At 41.8% G+C, this 16,156-nt stretch overlaps 2 protein-coding genes across 2 annotated transcripts; one reads left to right on the forward strand and one right to left on the reverse strand.

Annotated features, from left to right (window-relative positions):
- The first annotated feature begins 126 nt into the window (after positions 1–126).
- Positions 127–10,575, forward strand: LOC310810511 (uncharacterized protein). The gene is made up of 4 exons (XM_083678303.1): positions 127–479; positions 4,979–6,178; positions 8,711–8,815; positions 9,062–10,575. Exons 1-3 carry the CDS (start codon positions 392–394, stop codon positions 8,788–8,790), a joined length of 1,368 nt encoding a protein of 455 aa, XP_083534429.1. The 5' UTR covers positions 127–391; the 3' UTR covers positions 8,791–8,815; positions 9,062–10,575.
- A 255-nt stretch (positions 10,576–10,830) lies between these two features.
- Positions 10,831–13,884, reverse strand: LOC310810474 (2-iminobutanoate/2-iminopropanoate deaminase-like). Its single transcript, XM_083678245.1, has 6 exons — positions 13,743–13,884; positions 13,070–13,172; positions 12,709–12,763; positions 12,551–12,619; positions 11,542–11,597; positions 10,831–11,393 (listed from the first exon to the last, which is right to left on the reverse strand). The coding sequence occupies exons 1-6, from the start codon at positions 13,805–13,807 to the stop codon at positions 11,331–11,333; spliced, it is 411 nt and encodes a 136-aa protein (XP_083534371.1). The 5' UTR covers positions 13,808–13,884; the 3' UTR covers positions 10,831–11,330.
- Positions 13,885–16,156: the final 2,272 nt, after the last annotated feature.

Consider the following 16,156-nt stretch of genomic DNA (forward strand, 5'->3'; position numbering starts at 1 on the left):
GAATAATGTCAAATATGACCACCAGGTGGATCTTCTTGAGTGAGCGGAGTCCTTTAGGAAAGGAAGGAGGGGGAGGAGTTGGACACGCATGCTCCTTCCTACAAAGTAATGTAAAGAGAGTTCGTGGCTGAGGGTCTTCATTTCATCCAGTCAGTCTGTATGTGTGGTTACTGTTCACAACAGTTCGTTGTCTAGGGCATGAGGGCGACAGGCCATGCATAAACAAACAGACAAGGGGAGATAATGGTGCCCAGCTACTCATAGAAACCGAAGAGTTGTTCATGTTTTCACTAACCACTCTCTGTGTGTGTTAACAGAGCATCGGGCATTTGTTAACCTCTGTATTGTCTCCCAAGTTTTCAACCATCTCTTCATAACTGCTCTCTTCACAATGGGGTGTTCCTCCTCCAGCACACAAACTGTTGATCAAGAAAAGAGACCAGGTACAAAACCAGAGGAGAGCAATGGAGATACATTTGGTGAGTAGACACATTTAAAAAAAAAAAACTTTTAGCAAAGATGTATCCAAAGTCATTTTTTGCCCTTGAACAACTTTTAACCCTGTAGGGTAATTTTGTGTAATGCCAATAATTGATGTTGTGCTACATGTTCTTATGTAAAAACTATTGAAAATGATGTTTTCATAGGGGGTGGGGGGTTGAGTTTTGCTGTTTTGGCATATTCCTCTTCTCAAATCCGTTCCTTTCTCCTATTGTTTGTGATTACAAGAAAACCTCATCACTTGCAAGTGATTACTCAGCTATTGTGCATCACTAATTTACATGGATAATATTGTACTGTAGACTATGTAATGTGTTTATCTAATCTATTAACCAACTCCAGCCAATGCATTTTGTGACTTATTTATCAGTAAGTAAAGTAAAACAGGACAGAGACAGTAAACTTTTCTTTTGTGCTGTTGGTTCGAGCTCATGCAGCTCGGATCAAGTTGTTTTTTGAAAGCACTTTGGGTGTGTGTCCAATGAGTACATCTTCACCCTGAGGGCAGGGTTCTGACCCAACCTGTTTGCCCTGGCACAGCATACATAGCATATCCCAAATCAGACCTGAGCTTGAACATAATTTTTTATGTTGATTGGAATGAAATCTGGCTATGATGATGTGATGTGTTATTTTTCTTTGTTAGGCTGGTGAATCAGGTTTTCTGTGAAAGTTAAAAGTTACCTCAAAAGTTACCAGTTTCAGTATTAGAATGGATCAGATTGTTTTTCATATGCCTTTCCAAAGCTATGTGTTCTGAGTCCCTAAACTAGTACACAACATATCTCATGTCTTTGGAGATTGCAACTCTCTCAAACAATAGATACAAGGGCAACGTTAGAGAGAGGGGGGTGGGGTGGAGAGAGAGACTGTAGTGTGATGTCTCTTGGAAAAAGCCCTGAGCCATACCAACATTCCATTGATAGCACAGCGAAGCCTTCACTTTCTTTTGTAAATCAGTATGGCATGTAAATGTACTGGGGACCATTTGTTTAGCTTTGCATGTTGGCCTGTGTTCTAGGCCTGGAGCTGCCCACTGAGAAGCCTGACACACACAGGCCATATTGTCCATTCATGGGCCCTGCCACATGGCTTCTTCATGCCAGGCACAGCTGAGGGGATTATGTAATCATTTAATGTACATTGTGTACTCTCTGGCCATTTGGGTTAGGGTTACACACAGATTGTTTTGATGTAAATTTAGCGTGTGAACATTCCCCTCACTATATACAACTCTGACTTGCACACAGGACTACAGTAGGTGCAGCACTATACATTGGGGTTAACTTTGCTTGGCTTATGTGAGATACTTTCTAAATGAAAATGATCAGATTTACATCAGATGGGAAAGTCCCTTTGGGAACATCTGGCTACTTTGCATTTCAGACATTTGAAAGGATCTGGAGAACTAGGATAAGAGACAAGTCCCTCTGTTACCATTACTGGTGCAGTGCTGGCACTGTGGATCATAGATGGGGCTTGGGGCTGTCTGTGCCAGGGTATTTCAGAGCCAGGTCACCTGGAGATGCTCTCTCTGGTTCCAGGGGTTTACGTCACTATGACAAGAGCGATTGTGCCATGCTTGCTGCCCTGTAAATATGGCACAGGGTGGTAGTGGTGGTATAGAGTGGCCTCTCACTACCAGCTGTATGCCATCCAAGATGACAGTGGTCCCATCCCCCCAACCCCCAGCTCTGGCCAGGCACTGTTTTGACTGGGATCTCTGTCATCTTTGGCTGCTAATCATGTTGACACACGAGTCATCCATGCTAAGAGAGGCTCTGTCTCGCCTGACCCTCAAGGCTCCATCAGTTACAGACAACAGCTTTCCTATCTGTGTAAGCTGCAAGAGATGCAAGGATTGTTGATTGTAAACTGAAAACGTACATGTGTTAAACGTAAGAACTTGAATAAGTGATCATCTTTTAAAAAGAGCAATGTCAAGCTTTGTGAATGGTGTTGATCTTTCTGAATCAGATGTGTACAGTCTGTTCCCTTTGTCAAAAAATGTTCCCCTCACACAACTACAACATTCTTTTGAACAGTTTTACTCAGCTCTTGCTCAGCCACGTGAGAAGTGTAATTTGACCCAGGTGTTCCCTAATGACCCCCTCCCCCTAAAGAAGTTACACCAACCCAGCATTTTTGCTGCGCTGTCTTTCTCCACCACCACATCATATTATGTAACATACAGACATCCTGCATAACTACTCTACTACAGTGCAACCTTATGAGAGTAGTTCATAAATATTCTCCCATCACCTCATAACTCAGCCTACTCTAGTCTATTGAGGAAAGATTTGAATGTGTTAATGCGTCTCTGTTGCTTTCCTTCCATTGCCCCACTTTCATATTTTGTGCTAGCCCATCACATTCCTTTCCAGTCATTGCTCCCTGGCCTTTTGAGTGCTCCAACGGTCCAATAAAGTCAGGAAGCTGGTGCGTCAAGCTAGAGACCATTGGTTAATTCGATCATTTGGTTTATGTCATGCATGAGCAATGCTTATTGTTTATGTCGGGATGTTAACAGTGACATGTGTAAACTAATGAGAAAGTGGTGATCAGTCTCTTTTAGTAGACGTCCTGATCTATTGTGCTCTGCAGAGCCCATATGTTTGGTTGGTTTTCCCAGGTGTGCAGATACTGTACCTGAATGTCACCACTTAATTTGTGGCATTACTCGTTACTAGTTTCATACCTAAGGGCTGATCAGTGTCTGTCTTTAAAGGCCAATGTTGGCTTAAGAGGTTCTGGAACAACAGAACCAGACCAACATAAATCCAGTGTGTGTGCCTTGTCTCCAGGGCTAAGACAAATGCAGGTTTCAATAATTCACATTCTTTCTCAGCCACGGAAATGAAGGATGTTTTTTTTTTTTTTTTTTTTTCCCCCCATCATCTCATTTTTGATTTCCCTCACTGCCCAGTCTAACCAAGTTTTAACAAGGTGTATTTCTATTTAGTTCATACATAAATATATGGATATACCATTAGGTTCTATAAACATATAGTGGCCTATACTATAAGTTACTGTAGCATACATTAATAGAAGCTATTTTGTTAACAATCTAGTAAAATCCTCTTTTTAAATGTTTTTGCTTGGCAGTTATTCCCATAGAATTATATTTCTATTATTATTCCAACCATGGGCTTCCAGTGATCTCAGGAAGCTGTGTGTTCTCATTATGTTGTTATTGGATCTACACAGAAATATGCCCCTAGAAGTCACAGGAAGGAACTCAATCTTTTATTGGGAATCTGTAATAAACCTTCTGAAATGGAGGCGCAGGCACAGGTTATGAGACATGAGGCTCTTTGATTTAGACTAGTAGCTTCGAAACAAATTCAAATGAAAATAATTGCTTTTCAGAACAGTCAAAAGAGAGAGACTGCAAATTTAATACATATAATATGAATGATGTGTGAAAGTAAAATAAATAAGTGTGAAAGAAAAGTTTAAAGAAATCAGACTTACCGTGTTTTGCGTTCATTGAATAATCCAAAACATTCAGTTGAAAACTCCAGGATACTCAACAAGTATTTGCATACAAAGTGAAATGAAATGGCACAATAACAGCAAATGTTTAAATGACATGTTAGCCAAACTGAACAAATGGTACATTTACATTGCTGACCTGGCATCCTAAACAGTAAAATGGCTTATTTGCCAGTTGAAATAAATGATAAGATTCCTGCAGTTGGATTTTAATCCTTTGACACTTACATAATATTTTCCATTGGGGGGAAATTCAGTTAATTGACTATAAAGAAGCTTATGTGACCTACTGTATAGTCCTTCTCTGGACTGGTTCAATCTCAGCATGTAATGGATTTATTGTTACATTTTTCCTTTACATAAGCATCGGTCAGCAGTATGCATGCATGGTTTAATTGTATACCAGCCCCCTGCTTTGTAACATATTTTTGTACACATTGTTGCAGGTCTTGGCTCCGTTATTAAAGGGAGATGTATGTCTTGTGATGCATAGCTTACCCATTGTATGTTTTAGATGCATATGCAGTAAATCACTCTTGTGCTTTCCTTAACTGAGCTTTAGGTTCCTTGTCTCTGTATGATAAGCCTATTTGTGTTAGCTGGTAATACATCACCTGTGGCTCTAGACATGCTTTACAGGGTATTGTAATGTTTTAGAAACCATTGCCTTGACTTATTTGAGGTTGTTTTAACAACCACATAGCAACCACATTAGTTATCACCAGGAGAGACAAGGCAAATCTGTGATCAATCATCGTTTACATGTGAAATTTAGCCTTCAAGCCTTCCAAATCCCTCACTAAAAACTAGTGATTTTTTTTTTCTTCAGAAAAAATGTCTCTTGCCATTTATTTGATTACTTAAAACACAATGGTGGAACTTTATTGGGGATTTACAGTCATTCTGATCTATCTTATTTTATCAGAACACTATTTTATGTTTGAATGATCTTTAACATATGTTTATTTCTGTGTTATTACAGTGGTCAGAAATGGCATTATTGCAGAAGACACAGAGACCATTGCAGACCAGATGCAGCTGCCGGTCCAGAGCGCCCTACCGGACGACTTCCTCCCAGGGGGGTGTGATGAGGAGCCTATATCCATGGCCCAGGAGGCTGAAGAGAGCCTAGGATGTGGTGAAGACCTTCTGGCCGTCACCGAACCAGAACCTGAGCCTGAACCTGCACCCACCATAGAGGCTACTGCTGATACCGCACCACCAGAGGTTCCTTTAGAGGCTGTGGCTGTTATAGAAGCTGTAGCTCCAGTAGAAGTGGTGGCCCCTGTAGAAAAGGTGGTGGCTGAGGCCCCTACAGAGGTGTCGGCTCCTGCAGAGGTGGTGGTGACTGAGGAGGTGGTGGCTGCCCTGGTGGAGGTGGCTGCCCCGGTGGAAGTGGCTGCTCCGGTGGAGGTGGCTGCCCCGGTGGAGGTGGCTGCCCCGGTGGAGGTGGCTGCTCCGGTGGAGGTGGCTGCCCCGGTAGAGGTGGCTGCCCCGGTGGAAGTGGCTGCCCCGGTGGAAGTGGCTGCTCCGGTGGAAGTGGCTGCTCCGGTGGAAGTGGCTGCTCCGGTGGAGGTGGCTGCCCCGGTGGAGGTGGCTGCTCCGGTGGAGGTGGCTGCCCCGGTGGAGGTGGCTGCCCCGGTGGAGGTGGCTGCTCCGGTGGAGGTGGCTGCCCCTGTAGAAGCTGCTGCTCCAGTTGAGGCTTCCGCCCCTGAGGTGGCAGTCAGTGCTGAGGCAGCCGTTGTAGCTGAAACTGTCCCAGAGGTGCCAACCTCAGAGGCAGCTCCTATTGCAGTAGTGGAGACCCCAGCTGTACCCCAGGCTGTGGTGGAGGAGACCAAAGAAACCCCTGCCCCTGTCGAGACCGCTCCAGTGGAGGCAGCACCCAGCGTCTCAGAAGTGGCCCCCACAACTGAACTGGCTGCTGAGGTGCCTGTGAAGGAGGCTGAACCCGCAGCAGAGGCAGCAGCAGCCTCTAGTGTGGCAGTGGAGAGTGTAGAGGCCCCTGCAGCAGCACCCGCTGCCCCTGAGCCTGTACCAGTCCCAGAGCCTGCAGTAGAGAGCGCAGCCCCAGCCCCAGCACCAGCACCAGCACCAGCACCAGCACCAGCCCCTGTCGAGGTCCCAGAACCCTCACCAGCAGCCCCTGTCCCTGTGGCTGCCCCAGTGGTCCAGGCTGAAGGTATGCACTGTCATGAGGCCTCCTCCTTAAAACCAACACTTTGCTCATTCTAATCAGCATAAAATGGACACTTTAATGAAATGACTACCTCTTAATGTGCCACGTTTCCAAAATAGTGTCACAGAGAGTCACTCTTAACATTTTCACTTTTTAATTATTCTTTTGGGACTTTTGGATCCATTGCAATGTAGTGTGGTCACATATTTAATATGAGTCAACACAAACAGGTTATGGCTGTATGACAGGAATCTACCTCTGTTCTACCTCATGTATTCAATCAGTTGGACTCATTGGTTTCCTGAATCACCTGTCTTACCACATGTAAGTGGGGTGTGCCCAGTGCCATGTATTAACCTGCCTGATCAGGCTCACAGTATGAGGGAGGCTGGGGAGTCCACCCCTGCCACAGGCTGAAATAGCTAAGACATCTCCACAAACATGCATTAGCTGTGAGGAGATTGAACATGTGCAAACAAGCGGTGAGATAAGGAAAACACAATTGAATGGCCTTAATCAGTAAACTGCAAACAGGCCTGCATATATTTACTCATGTCAGACTTATAAAGGCTGTCAGAATGCCTAGTCTATATTTTGTTAAGATGGCTGTGTGTATGGGTCTATAGGTAGGAGAACTAGTTTGACATAGAAGATCTAATTTCACAAAGACACCCCCCAAGGCTTTTATGGCCTCATGAGCTGGTTGCTAAGAGCAGTATCCACCACACTTAGTGGTGTAAAAAATGTTCATGGTTAACTATTGAACCATTCAGCTCTTCTTTTAATGAATAATTCCTTGTATACTTTCAAAGCACTCTTTTGATAGGTCCAGGCAGCTTTACAGATAAACAGGATGGATATTGTTTTCACAGAGAGCTGAACAAATAATGCAGTGTAAAACAATGCAGCCCCAGAATGACAAAAGGCCGTTCTTGAGTGTGTCACTTCTTCCTGAGGCCTTGTTAACACAACAGCCCCAGTCACACATCTCTCACTTATTGTGCTCTGTGAACTACCCCAGATCAGCTTAAGCACTGTTGCCTTGAATTACATAACCAATGTAAATGCCCTTGCTTTCAGCTCCAATGCAAATGCATGTCAAGTGAACTGTACATTTCAACATGGCCATGGAGAGTGCCAGAGAGAATCAAGTCTTTTGTCCCCCGTGATGCGAGTAGTGTGTCCACTTCTCTGTATAGATCACGTAGACCTTGTAATGGAATGGTTGAGAGGATCTTATCACTGCCCTGTTCAAGAGATGCCAGAACACCATGAATCTGTAAAGTTACAATGGAATCTTTACAATGACATTTAGAAGCATGGAACACCCCACCCCCACACATTTTAAAGAGGGCAAAGATAACCACTGCATTTTACATGTGACATGTGTAGATGTCCCTTACATTACTTAGGAATGTAATTCCCTGGTTCAGGATATGGTTAGCTAGGTACCCATTCAAAACACAAAGTTTGAAACACATTTGAAATTCTCAGAAGTTTTTTTTTTTTTACCTACTAAAATGGAGATGAATAGTATATTGTCATGTTATGAAATTATATTTAATTTTGTCTTTAAATCGTATGTTTTCAATGTAAGCGTTAATGGTATACAAATTATAAATGTATAATTAATAGAATATGTTAGTAATTGTCATTATTGATAAATCAGTCTTAGAAAGTGTGCTGGAGAGACTTCTGTGATTCACGCTGTATATGTGCTCTTCAAACCCAGAAAGAACATACTGTACTTTTTGGGCAGAGAGGCCCCTTCAGGCAGCACGTGCAGGGCTGGGAGGCGTTGCATAACACGAGCAGCCTTCCCTCTGTGGTGTGTGCTGTGTGTGCATGTCCCACACCCTATAGCCTACATGTACATTCACCTAACGCTTTATTAGGAACACTATACTAATACTGGGTAGGGCCTCCCTTTGCTCTCAAAACAGCCTCAATTCTTTGTGGCATTGATTCCACAAGGTGTTGGAAACATTCCTTTGAGATTCTGGTCCATGATGACATGATTGCATCACGCAATTCCTGCAGATTTTTCAGGTGCACTTTCAACTTTTTGCTTTGTGACATGGTGCATTATCATGCTGGAAGTAGCCATTAGAAGATGGGTAAATTGTGGCCATGAAGGGATGCATATGGTCAGCAATACAACAATACTCAAACTGGCTGTGGCATTCAAGCAATGATTGATTTGGTATTAACAAGCCCAAAGTGTGCCAAAAAAACATTCCCCACACCATTACACCACCTCCACCATGAGAAGGTGTACAGGTGCTCCTAATTAGGTGCTCAGTGAGTGTATGTTTGAGGAAGACTCACTAAACTGGCCCTACTAAACAAGATGTTCTGGTATCAGGAATGTTGACTCTTCTTTGTTTTAAAAAAGATAATGGTCCATCATCACTCAACCAGTGTCACCATTAGACCCCCTTCAGTGGTGGAATGTCACACAAGGCACTTTACACATGAATGCCTGATTTCCTATGTGTGTGTGTGTGTGTGTGTGTGTGTGTGTGCTGTTTCTAGGGAGTTCGGTGGAGACAGTGGTGGCAGCGGCAGAGGTAGCACTGGAAGCTGCAACTAAGAATGCCGAAAAAGAGGACTAAGAAGACCCACAAACTGAAGCCCCTGGTAAGATTCAACCCTAATATGATCCCTAGAAAGGACACTTGCATTGTAAACAGTAAACACTGGGGACAATTGGTAGATGGACAAAAATATGTAGATTGAACCTCCAGTTATTTGAAATATTCAAGACTGGATGCTGATGACGCATTAAAGCCGAATGTCCTTCAATTAGATCATTTAGTACTAGTTTAAGAGATCAGTATCATTTAGTCTGTATACTTCTTAACCAAAAAATGTCTTGTCTTTCAGTGGCAAGTGGAAAGGAACCAGAATCTACTTTGGACAAACCTCTGTTTCCTCACAGAGATGATCGGTGGAAATAATGCACAAACCCAAAGATTCAAGTGAAAAGGCTACTGGAAAACAACAAACACACATCTACTGTACACACTCGCATATACCCAGATGCAGACCAGCTAAATCCATATTACTGTTAGTCTTACACCATGGTGCCTTAATATCCTGTAAAGGAAGAGGGGTCACTTTTTCCCTACATTTGTAAATATAATCCTTCTCACTTGTGATACAGGCATTGTTAATTAGAACTAAGACGTGCCTCAAGCCACATGTGCTTTCAAGAGAGAGAGAGAGATCTCAGACTCTGACAGGTGAAGCAAAATGATGCACTACTATTTAGCAAAACTGTGAACTCCAGGTTCAGAGACCACATTGACACTTTTAACGTCAATGTAGAGTCAACATTGTGTTGAACAGCTTCGTGTGAAAATGTTACATATAAAATCCATAACTACTTAATAACTAGCTGCTCTTATAAGGAATACAAGCCAAACATATAACAACTGTGAATGGAAAATGTGCGCACTCTCGTGCTCAACCATGGGGATATAGCAGATAGATCTACTGAAACCCTCTTGCTTTTTGCATATTTTTCTAAATCCTGCTAATGTTGAATCCAATTCAAATACGTTTATTTAACAAATAGGTTATGGAAATACTAAGGGCTTAACAATAGACCTGGAGTGTACAGTGTAATGTTGATAAGAGCTACTGTATGTTGCATGCACGTTAGTACTTATTTTCCATATCACCTTTGGTTGTTTGAATATTTCACTACACAAAGAATCATGAATGAAAGTGAATTAGTATTTTTGCAGAGTCATCTATGCAGAGGAAATGTACTAAATGTAGATTGCGAACGATGATGGTATGTTGAGCCATTGAAAAGTTCAGGATTTAGGATTCTATGTTGTCACAGTATGTAAGCAATTGATTTATCATGTTTAATGACCTGTTGCTGGCTTGATATCCACCATCCCTCATCTTTTAGCTCTTTGCCGTGGAATATACATTGTTATTCTCAGACACAAACACACTCCTGAACCAGGAGCATGCACTCTCCAGCTCCTGAACCTTTAAATACCCCATCAGGGTGTAACACAGAATAAAGGCTGTTCTAATCCAATACGGTTCTGGTGTCATATGCATTCCAGAAGTGTCTGGTCCATCGAGAAGAGCAGCTTTGGAGTAACAACTATCTGACATTTCATAGGGATTACTGATTAAACCTACCCCTGAATTTAACAATGGCTCTGCATACCCTGTCAGAGACTGTAATGTTACTGGAAAGTCATCTGATTTTGGTACAGTAGGCGTGACGGGCATTGGGATCAAGTGTGTTGATGTTTTTATTTTCTATACAAGACCTGAAAAGTGGCCATTCTTCTGTAATATATTCATTCTGAGCTTTGTGTATTACGCACTACATTTTTAGTGTACAGTATAAATAAAGCTTTGCTTACTAATATATGGACTGGTCTTAATGGGAAGAGATGGAGGTTGGAGTTTGGGGAAGGGCTGGCCTGAGACTGAGGCAGAACAATGGGCAATACACCCACACGTCACAGTGCACAAATAGCTCTGTCAGGTAGACACACCTACATTTCCTCATGCATGCATAATGTGTTCTGCAAGTATATGTTCATTACAGTCAAAAACATGATTCCTCCATATTTATTGTTCCATAGAATAATTCCATAATTATAATTCCATAGGAAGGAAGAGGACAGTTGCTGGGTTTGACTGAAAGCAGTCAGGGAGAAGAGTGAAAGGGGAAACTTGATACAGAAAACGAGTACTTTTCAGACATATCCTGCCATGTAATTGTGGCTGAAATGTGAGTCGGGGGAATATAAAACGCACTGTTGTTGTCTGGAGACAGGCTCCAAACACTGCTCATTAATGGTAATGAGTGTAGTGAAAGTGCAGTGGGCCAAGCAGGCACACTGCAGCACCATGGCAAGCAAGCACAGCCTTACCCAACCACACAATGTTACCCTGCAACAATTGCCATCTTATATAATGTCATATTCAGAACACTTGATAGACAGTAGGGCTCTGGTCATATCTATACAATTAACTTGAAGATAGAAAGTCAAATAAACAGGATATTAGATTATTCAGTTTCTTTGGAACATCATCTGATTCCTGACTTGCAAAGGCATTGTGATTACAAGGTTATAAGATTAAGTTATTTCCTGTTTTCTCATTGTTGTGTACATCAAGAAGAGGCATCCGTAAGAGGGCCCAACACAGCAACAGCTTCAATCTCCACAAGTCCACCCTATCAGCGTAAAAGAGAAGTCGAGGAGAGGAAGTGGCAGTGAGCTTGCATTTACCATAACTGTATAAATAGGCTTTTGCTGTCAGTATTTAATTGTCACAAAATAACTTAAACTATCACATACGATGAAAAGGCAACAGATACTCACTCTGGGCAAAGCCGCAACCTGGTAAGCAGCTCTGGCTGGGAAGTTGCTGCAGAAAACTAGAAAGAGCATGCACACGGTTACATACAGTAAGGGTTGCACAAAACAATGTTGAAACTGTTTCACACTGGCAGTGAAAATCTATATGAGCTTTTAGTATGACATAGTTAACAAGCTGAACTTTTCATCTGGGTATTTCTGCATTGGAGGGATGGTGAGTGAAGTGCATTATACTATACACCCAAACCAGTGGGTCTACATTTGCCAAGTGGGAGTGTCTCTGTACTGTACATTCAACATGTGTATAGGTGGATCATCGACCAGTACTGCATGTGTTCTCTTTATTTACAGAGTGAATGACCTCAGCACATGCCTTACCCACTGCATACACCAGCTAGCGTGGACATTCAGACGTACAATGTGGGTAGCTACATGATTACTTATTGTTATAGAGTGCTGATTGATCACTAATAGAGGGATATCTGTTCAGCACACGAGCAGTTCTTTGTTAGCCTGAGCCCAGAAAAGAGCCATGATGTGCTTCAGTACAGGAGGTGGGCCTGGAGGAGGGCTTTAGCCTATACCAGCTCGAGTTTCACCCTGCATCATGGCTTATCTTTTCAACAGGGGTCTGTCTCCCAGTGCCAGGGTACACCAAGTTATGTGCCATGAAAACCTACAGTATAGCTGATGCCCACAGTAGTGTATACACAATGTTTAAACATAACAATGTTTTAAAAAGCGAATCGTTATTCGTAATCGTTACTGCAATAAGCAGTTTAAGTAAGGGACTTTAATTTTGTATTTGTGTGCTGACTGAACTAGTCACTGTGATGTGAACAGCTCAAGGTTATTCAACAGAAGTGCCACATACACAAAAAGTCACATCCGCCTAGTACTGAGTGTATATATTCAGTCCCTTACGCAATAGTGACACCCTATGGATACTGTCTGAAGTGCAAGATACAAATATGTAGAATAATATGCAGTTTGTAATTATGTATGTACTTACATTGTTTGTAAACATCGTTGACATTGGTGAAATCATTCATGTCAGCCAAAAGTACAGTGGTTTTGACAACTGGAAAATAAAACAGGAAATGGATTGTTTTGCCAGCTCAGGTTTAAAATGATCATCTGTATTAAATATTTCCATAATTGAATTCTTACCATTCTCATATCCACACCCTCCAGCTTTTAGGATTTCACCCATATTTACAAGAGCCTGTTTGATATTAAGATAGGAAGATTGTTCAGGGTTATCAAGGTTACAAGTGCATGAGATATCTGACAGACATTCACCATTTCATAGAACATGTTTACAAAAAAGTTAAGTTTGCACTAATTATAAATACAGGAAGCAACAAATCAGCAATGCAGATTCATGTGTGTAGCATAGATACCACACTGAACCACATCCAACTATAGACAGGCGGTGTTGCAATGATCTAAAACAGGGGGAACTGGATGGATGTCCGCGTGCCATGTCTTGTGGTGTGGCTGAGACAGAGAGGAGGTTTCTAAAGATCACCTGTTTGGTTTGGGCCTGCACTCCATCCACCAGCTGGCCAGAGGAGGGGTCCATCCCCAGCTGGCCTGAGACGTACATGGTGCGGTCAACTACCACGGCCTGGCTGGAAATGTAAGAAACACTGACTAAATATAACACAGGGCAATTGATGTGGTATGTCTCAAGTCAACAGTGGCAGTTATTTGAGATATTGAGTATTTAAACCCTACTTATCTGAAAGGAGCTAAAAGATGATTGTGATCCAGAACACATTAGTTTGATATCCCTAACCGATGCTCTACTGCCCCTTAGTGGTTAAACTGAGAAACAATACATGCTTGCTCTGTACAGGTCAAAAACTCGCCTCGGACATCAGACAAAAACTCGTACTTTGACCCTAAATGCAGCTTACAGCGGCGCAGCGCTCAACCTCCCACAACTATTCGGTAAAACTTACTAAAAAACTATGGAGAACAAATCCATCTTTCATAAGACAGAAACAATGCAAAGCATGAGCTGTGATTGGTCTCCTGGTACTGCGTTTTAGCACATTATCTTGTTGGGGTTTCAGTTTAAATTATCTAAGTTCATTGTTTGAATGTGTAAACACAGCACTCTAGCACACACCAGACATTAGCATCCTGAAGTTCAACACGTGCATAACAGTGCAATGAAATGGTTCTGCACCACCTACCTGTATGGACCAATAGCTCCTGGAGCTTTTGTTGTGTTGATTATCTTCCTGATTATTGCAGACATTGTATTCTACCGATTAGTGCAATTTATTTTAAAAACTGTCCACTCCACTACCACAGTACCAGTATGCTAGAGAAAATAAGACAGGTCAGCTGGTGGAGTGCGTCTACTACCGTAAATTCTGAACTAGACTGGCCCAACATATACCTACTAGATTGATGTTTTGTTTAGTAGTCATGGTGTTGTCATAAATGGTATACCGATACTTAAAAATAATAATGCTTTCAAAAAACATTGTATTTAATTTGTGGCTTCTTGACATTACTAAGGTAAGTATATCAATACTTGCACTACATTTCCCATGAGTATCATTTAACCAGAACGACGTGATAACGTCAAATTACATGCGGAAACACGTACAAATGTTAGCATTTGCGCACTCACACTGGAGTAGAGTAGAGCAGAGCAGAGCAAAGCAAAGGGTTGAGGGAGGGTACAGCCATGTCCGAAAGCTCATACTGCCTACTAAACATATCTACTACATACTAACCAGTAACCATACTACTTAGAAAAAATTATACATACATATTACAACATACTACACCTTATTCATGCTGAGAAAGTCTCTGTAGCTGAATGTTGCTCATGGTAATTGGTCGAATTTCGCTACTACCCTTACTTGCTCTGTTTTGAATTCAGATTTTCTGAATTGTGGGAGTAAAATCGGAAAGGATTTCCTGAATAGTGTGTAGTGAATTCATACTACATGGAAAGGCAAATCTTTTATGACGTCCTGGCCTTTTATACATACTCAAGTTCGGTACATTTCACAGACTACTGCAAAACATTCTAATCTTACATACTGAAAATGGCTACTAAATAGGTCGCTGTATGAGCATTCTGACATGGCCAATTCCATTCACGGTAAATCAGCAGAGTTCCAATCAGCTAACCATAGGGAGACATTGTGTTTTTCAGTGTTAGTGGCCAATGTTGCTGATCAAGCTGTAGACTTTTCTCTCCCCTTTAGCAAACTACTTACATGAAATATCCACATGTACAACTGTTCATATGCTGATCCTGCCTCAAACTGAGCTGTGCTGCTACTGATGCATGATCCAGTGTTAAATACTTAATTGTGAGATGTTATATGACACACTTACTCTGGTATACACTCACTGAACACTTTATTAGGAACACCTGTATACCTTCTCATGGTGGAGGTGGTGTAATGGTGTGGGGAATGTTTTCTTGGCACACTTTGGGCCCATTTATACCAATCAATCATCACTTAAATGCCACAGCCTATTTGAGTATTGTTGCTGACCATGTGCATCCCTTCATAGCCATAATTTGCCCATCTTCTAATGGCTACTTCCAGCATGATAATGCACCATGTCACAAATCAAAAGTCATCTCAAACTGGTTTCATGAACATGACAATAAGTTCAGTGTTCTTCAGTGGCCTTCCCAGTCACCGGATCTGAATCCAATAGAACACCTTTGGGATGTGGTAGAACGGGAGATTCACAGCTTGAAAGTGCACCTGAAAAATTTGCAGGAATTGCATGATGCAATCATGTCATCATGGACCAGAATCTCAAAGGAATGTTTCCAAGATCTTGTGGAATCAATGCCACGAAGAATTGAGGCTGTTTTGAGAGCAAAGGGAGGCCCAACCCAGTATTAGTATAGTGTTCCTAATAAAGTTCTCAGTGAGTGTATTTGCTTTCATTGTTGTTTATCTTAGAATTTTAGAATTAGAACTTTTCAATAAATGACAAGGCAAGACACAAAAAGAAACACCATCAAACATCTTACGAAGATTTAATGTACATTTATTCTTACCACATGGAACATATAGTATAAAGATTTCATACTGAATAAATGATATTCATTGAGCCAAAAAAAGGGAAAAGGAGGAATTTACATGATGTTTTTAGCTACATAGTCTGAAATACAAATATGCAGAATCCCATATCACTGGAGAAAATAATTGTAAAATGTGTTTCTTCATCTAGAGTTTATTATTGTTGTACCAGGAGTAGATAACAGGGTTGAGCCGTGTCTGCTGTACTAGGGAGCCGTGGAGAAAGAGAGAAAGAGATAGGTTTGGAAGAGAGGGTGGGTGGGTCTATATCAGCAGTGGAGGACAGGGACCAAGCTCACGTGTCACCCTCCATCCCTCCAGAACAAGTGTGAAAATAGTGACAGACAGCGAGAGAGATAGAGAGAGTCAGACAGACACAGAGAAAAGAAGTGTAATGTACAACATCATATATATACATCACAGCAAAGCTGCATCTGAAGTTGAAAACCAGTCCCAAGAGGCGATTTCTTTCATATAAGGGTCGATTCATACAATCAAGGGCTAGAGAGAGGAGGTAAGGGTGTTGTAGGTTCTCAGTACTT

The sequence above is a fragment of the Argentina silus genome, assembly GCF_951799395.1.
Source record: "Argentina silus genome assembly, chromosome: 10".
Classification (NCBI taxonomy): Eukaryota; Metazoa; Chordata; class Actinopteri; order Argentiniformes; family Argentinidae; genus Argentina; species Argentina silus.

What these genes read in the sequence shown, in the direction of transcription:
- LOC310810511 (XM_083678303.1), top strand. Translation starts at nt 392, where the DNA reads ATGGGGTGTTCCTCCTCCAGCACACAAACTGTTGATCAAGAAAAGAGA. An exon ending in GAGCAATGGAGATACATTTG is followed by an intron (nt 480 to 4,978) that starts GTGAGTAGACAC and finishes GTGTTATTACAG; the next exon opens with TGGTCAGAAATGGCATTATT. An exon ending in CCCAGTGGTCCAGGCTGAAG is followed by an intron (nt 6,179 to 8,710) that starts GTATGCACTGTC and finishes TGCTGTTTCTAG; the next exon opens with GGAGTTCGGTGGAGACAGTG.
- LOC310810474 (XM_083678245.1), bottom strand. Translation starts at nt 13,807, where the DNA reads ATGTCTGCAATAATCAGGAAGATAATCAACACAACAAAAGCTCCAGGA. An exon ending in GGAGCTATTGGTCCATACAG is followed by an intron (nt 13,173 to 13,742) that starts GTAGGTGGTGCA and finishes TTACATTTCCAG; the next exon opens with CCAGGCCGTGGTAGTTGACC. An exon ending in AGGGTGTGGATATGAGAATG is followed by an intron (nt 12,620 to 12,708) that starts GTAAGAATTCAA and finishes TTTATTTTCCAG; the next exon opens with TTGTCAAAACCACTGTACTT.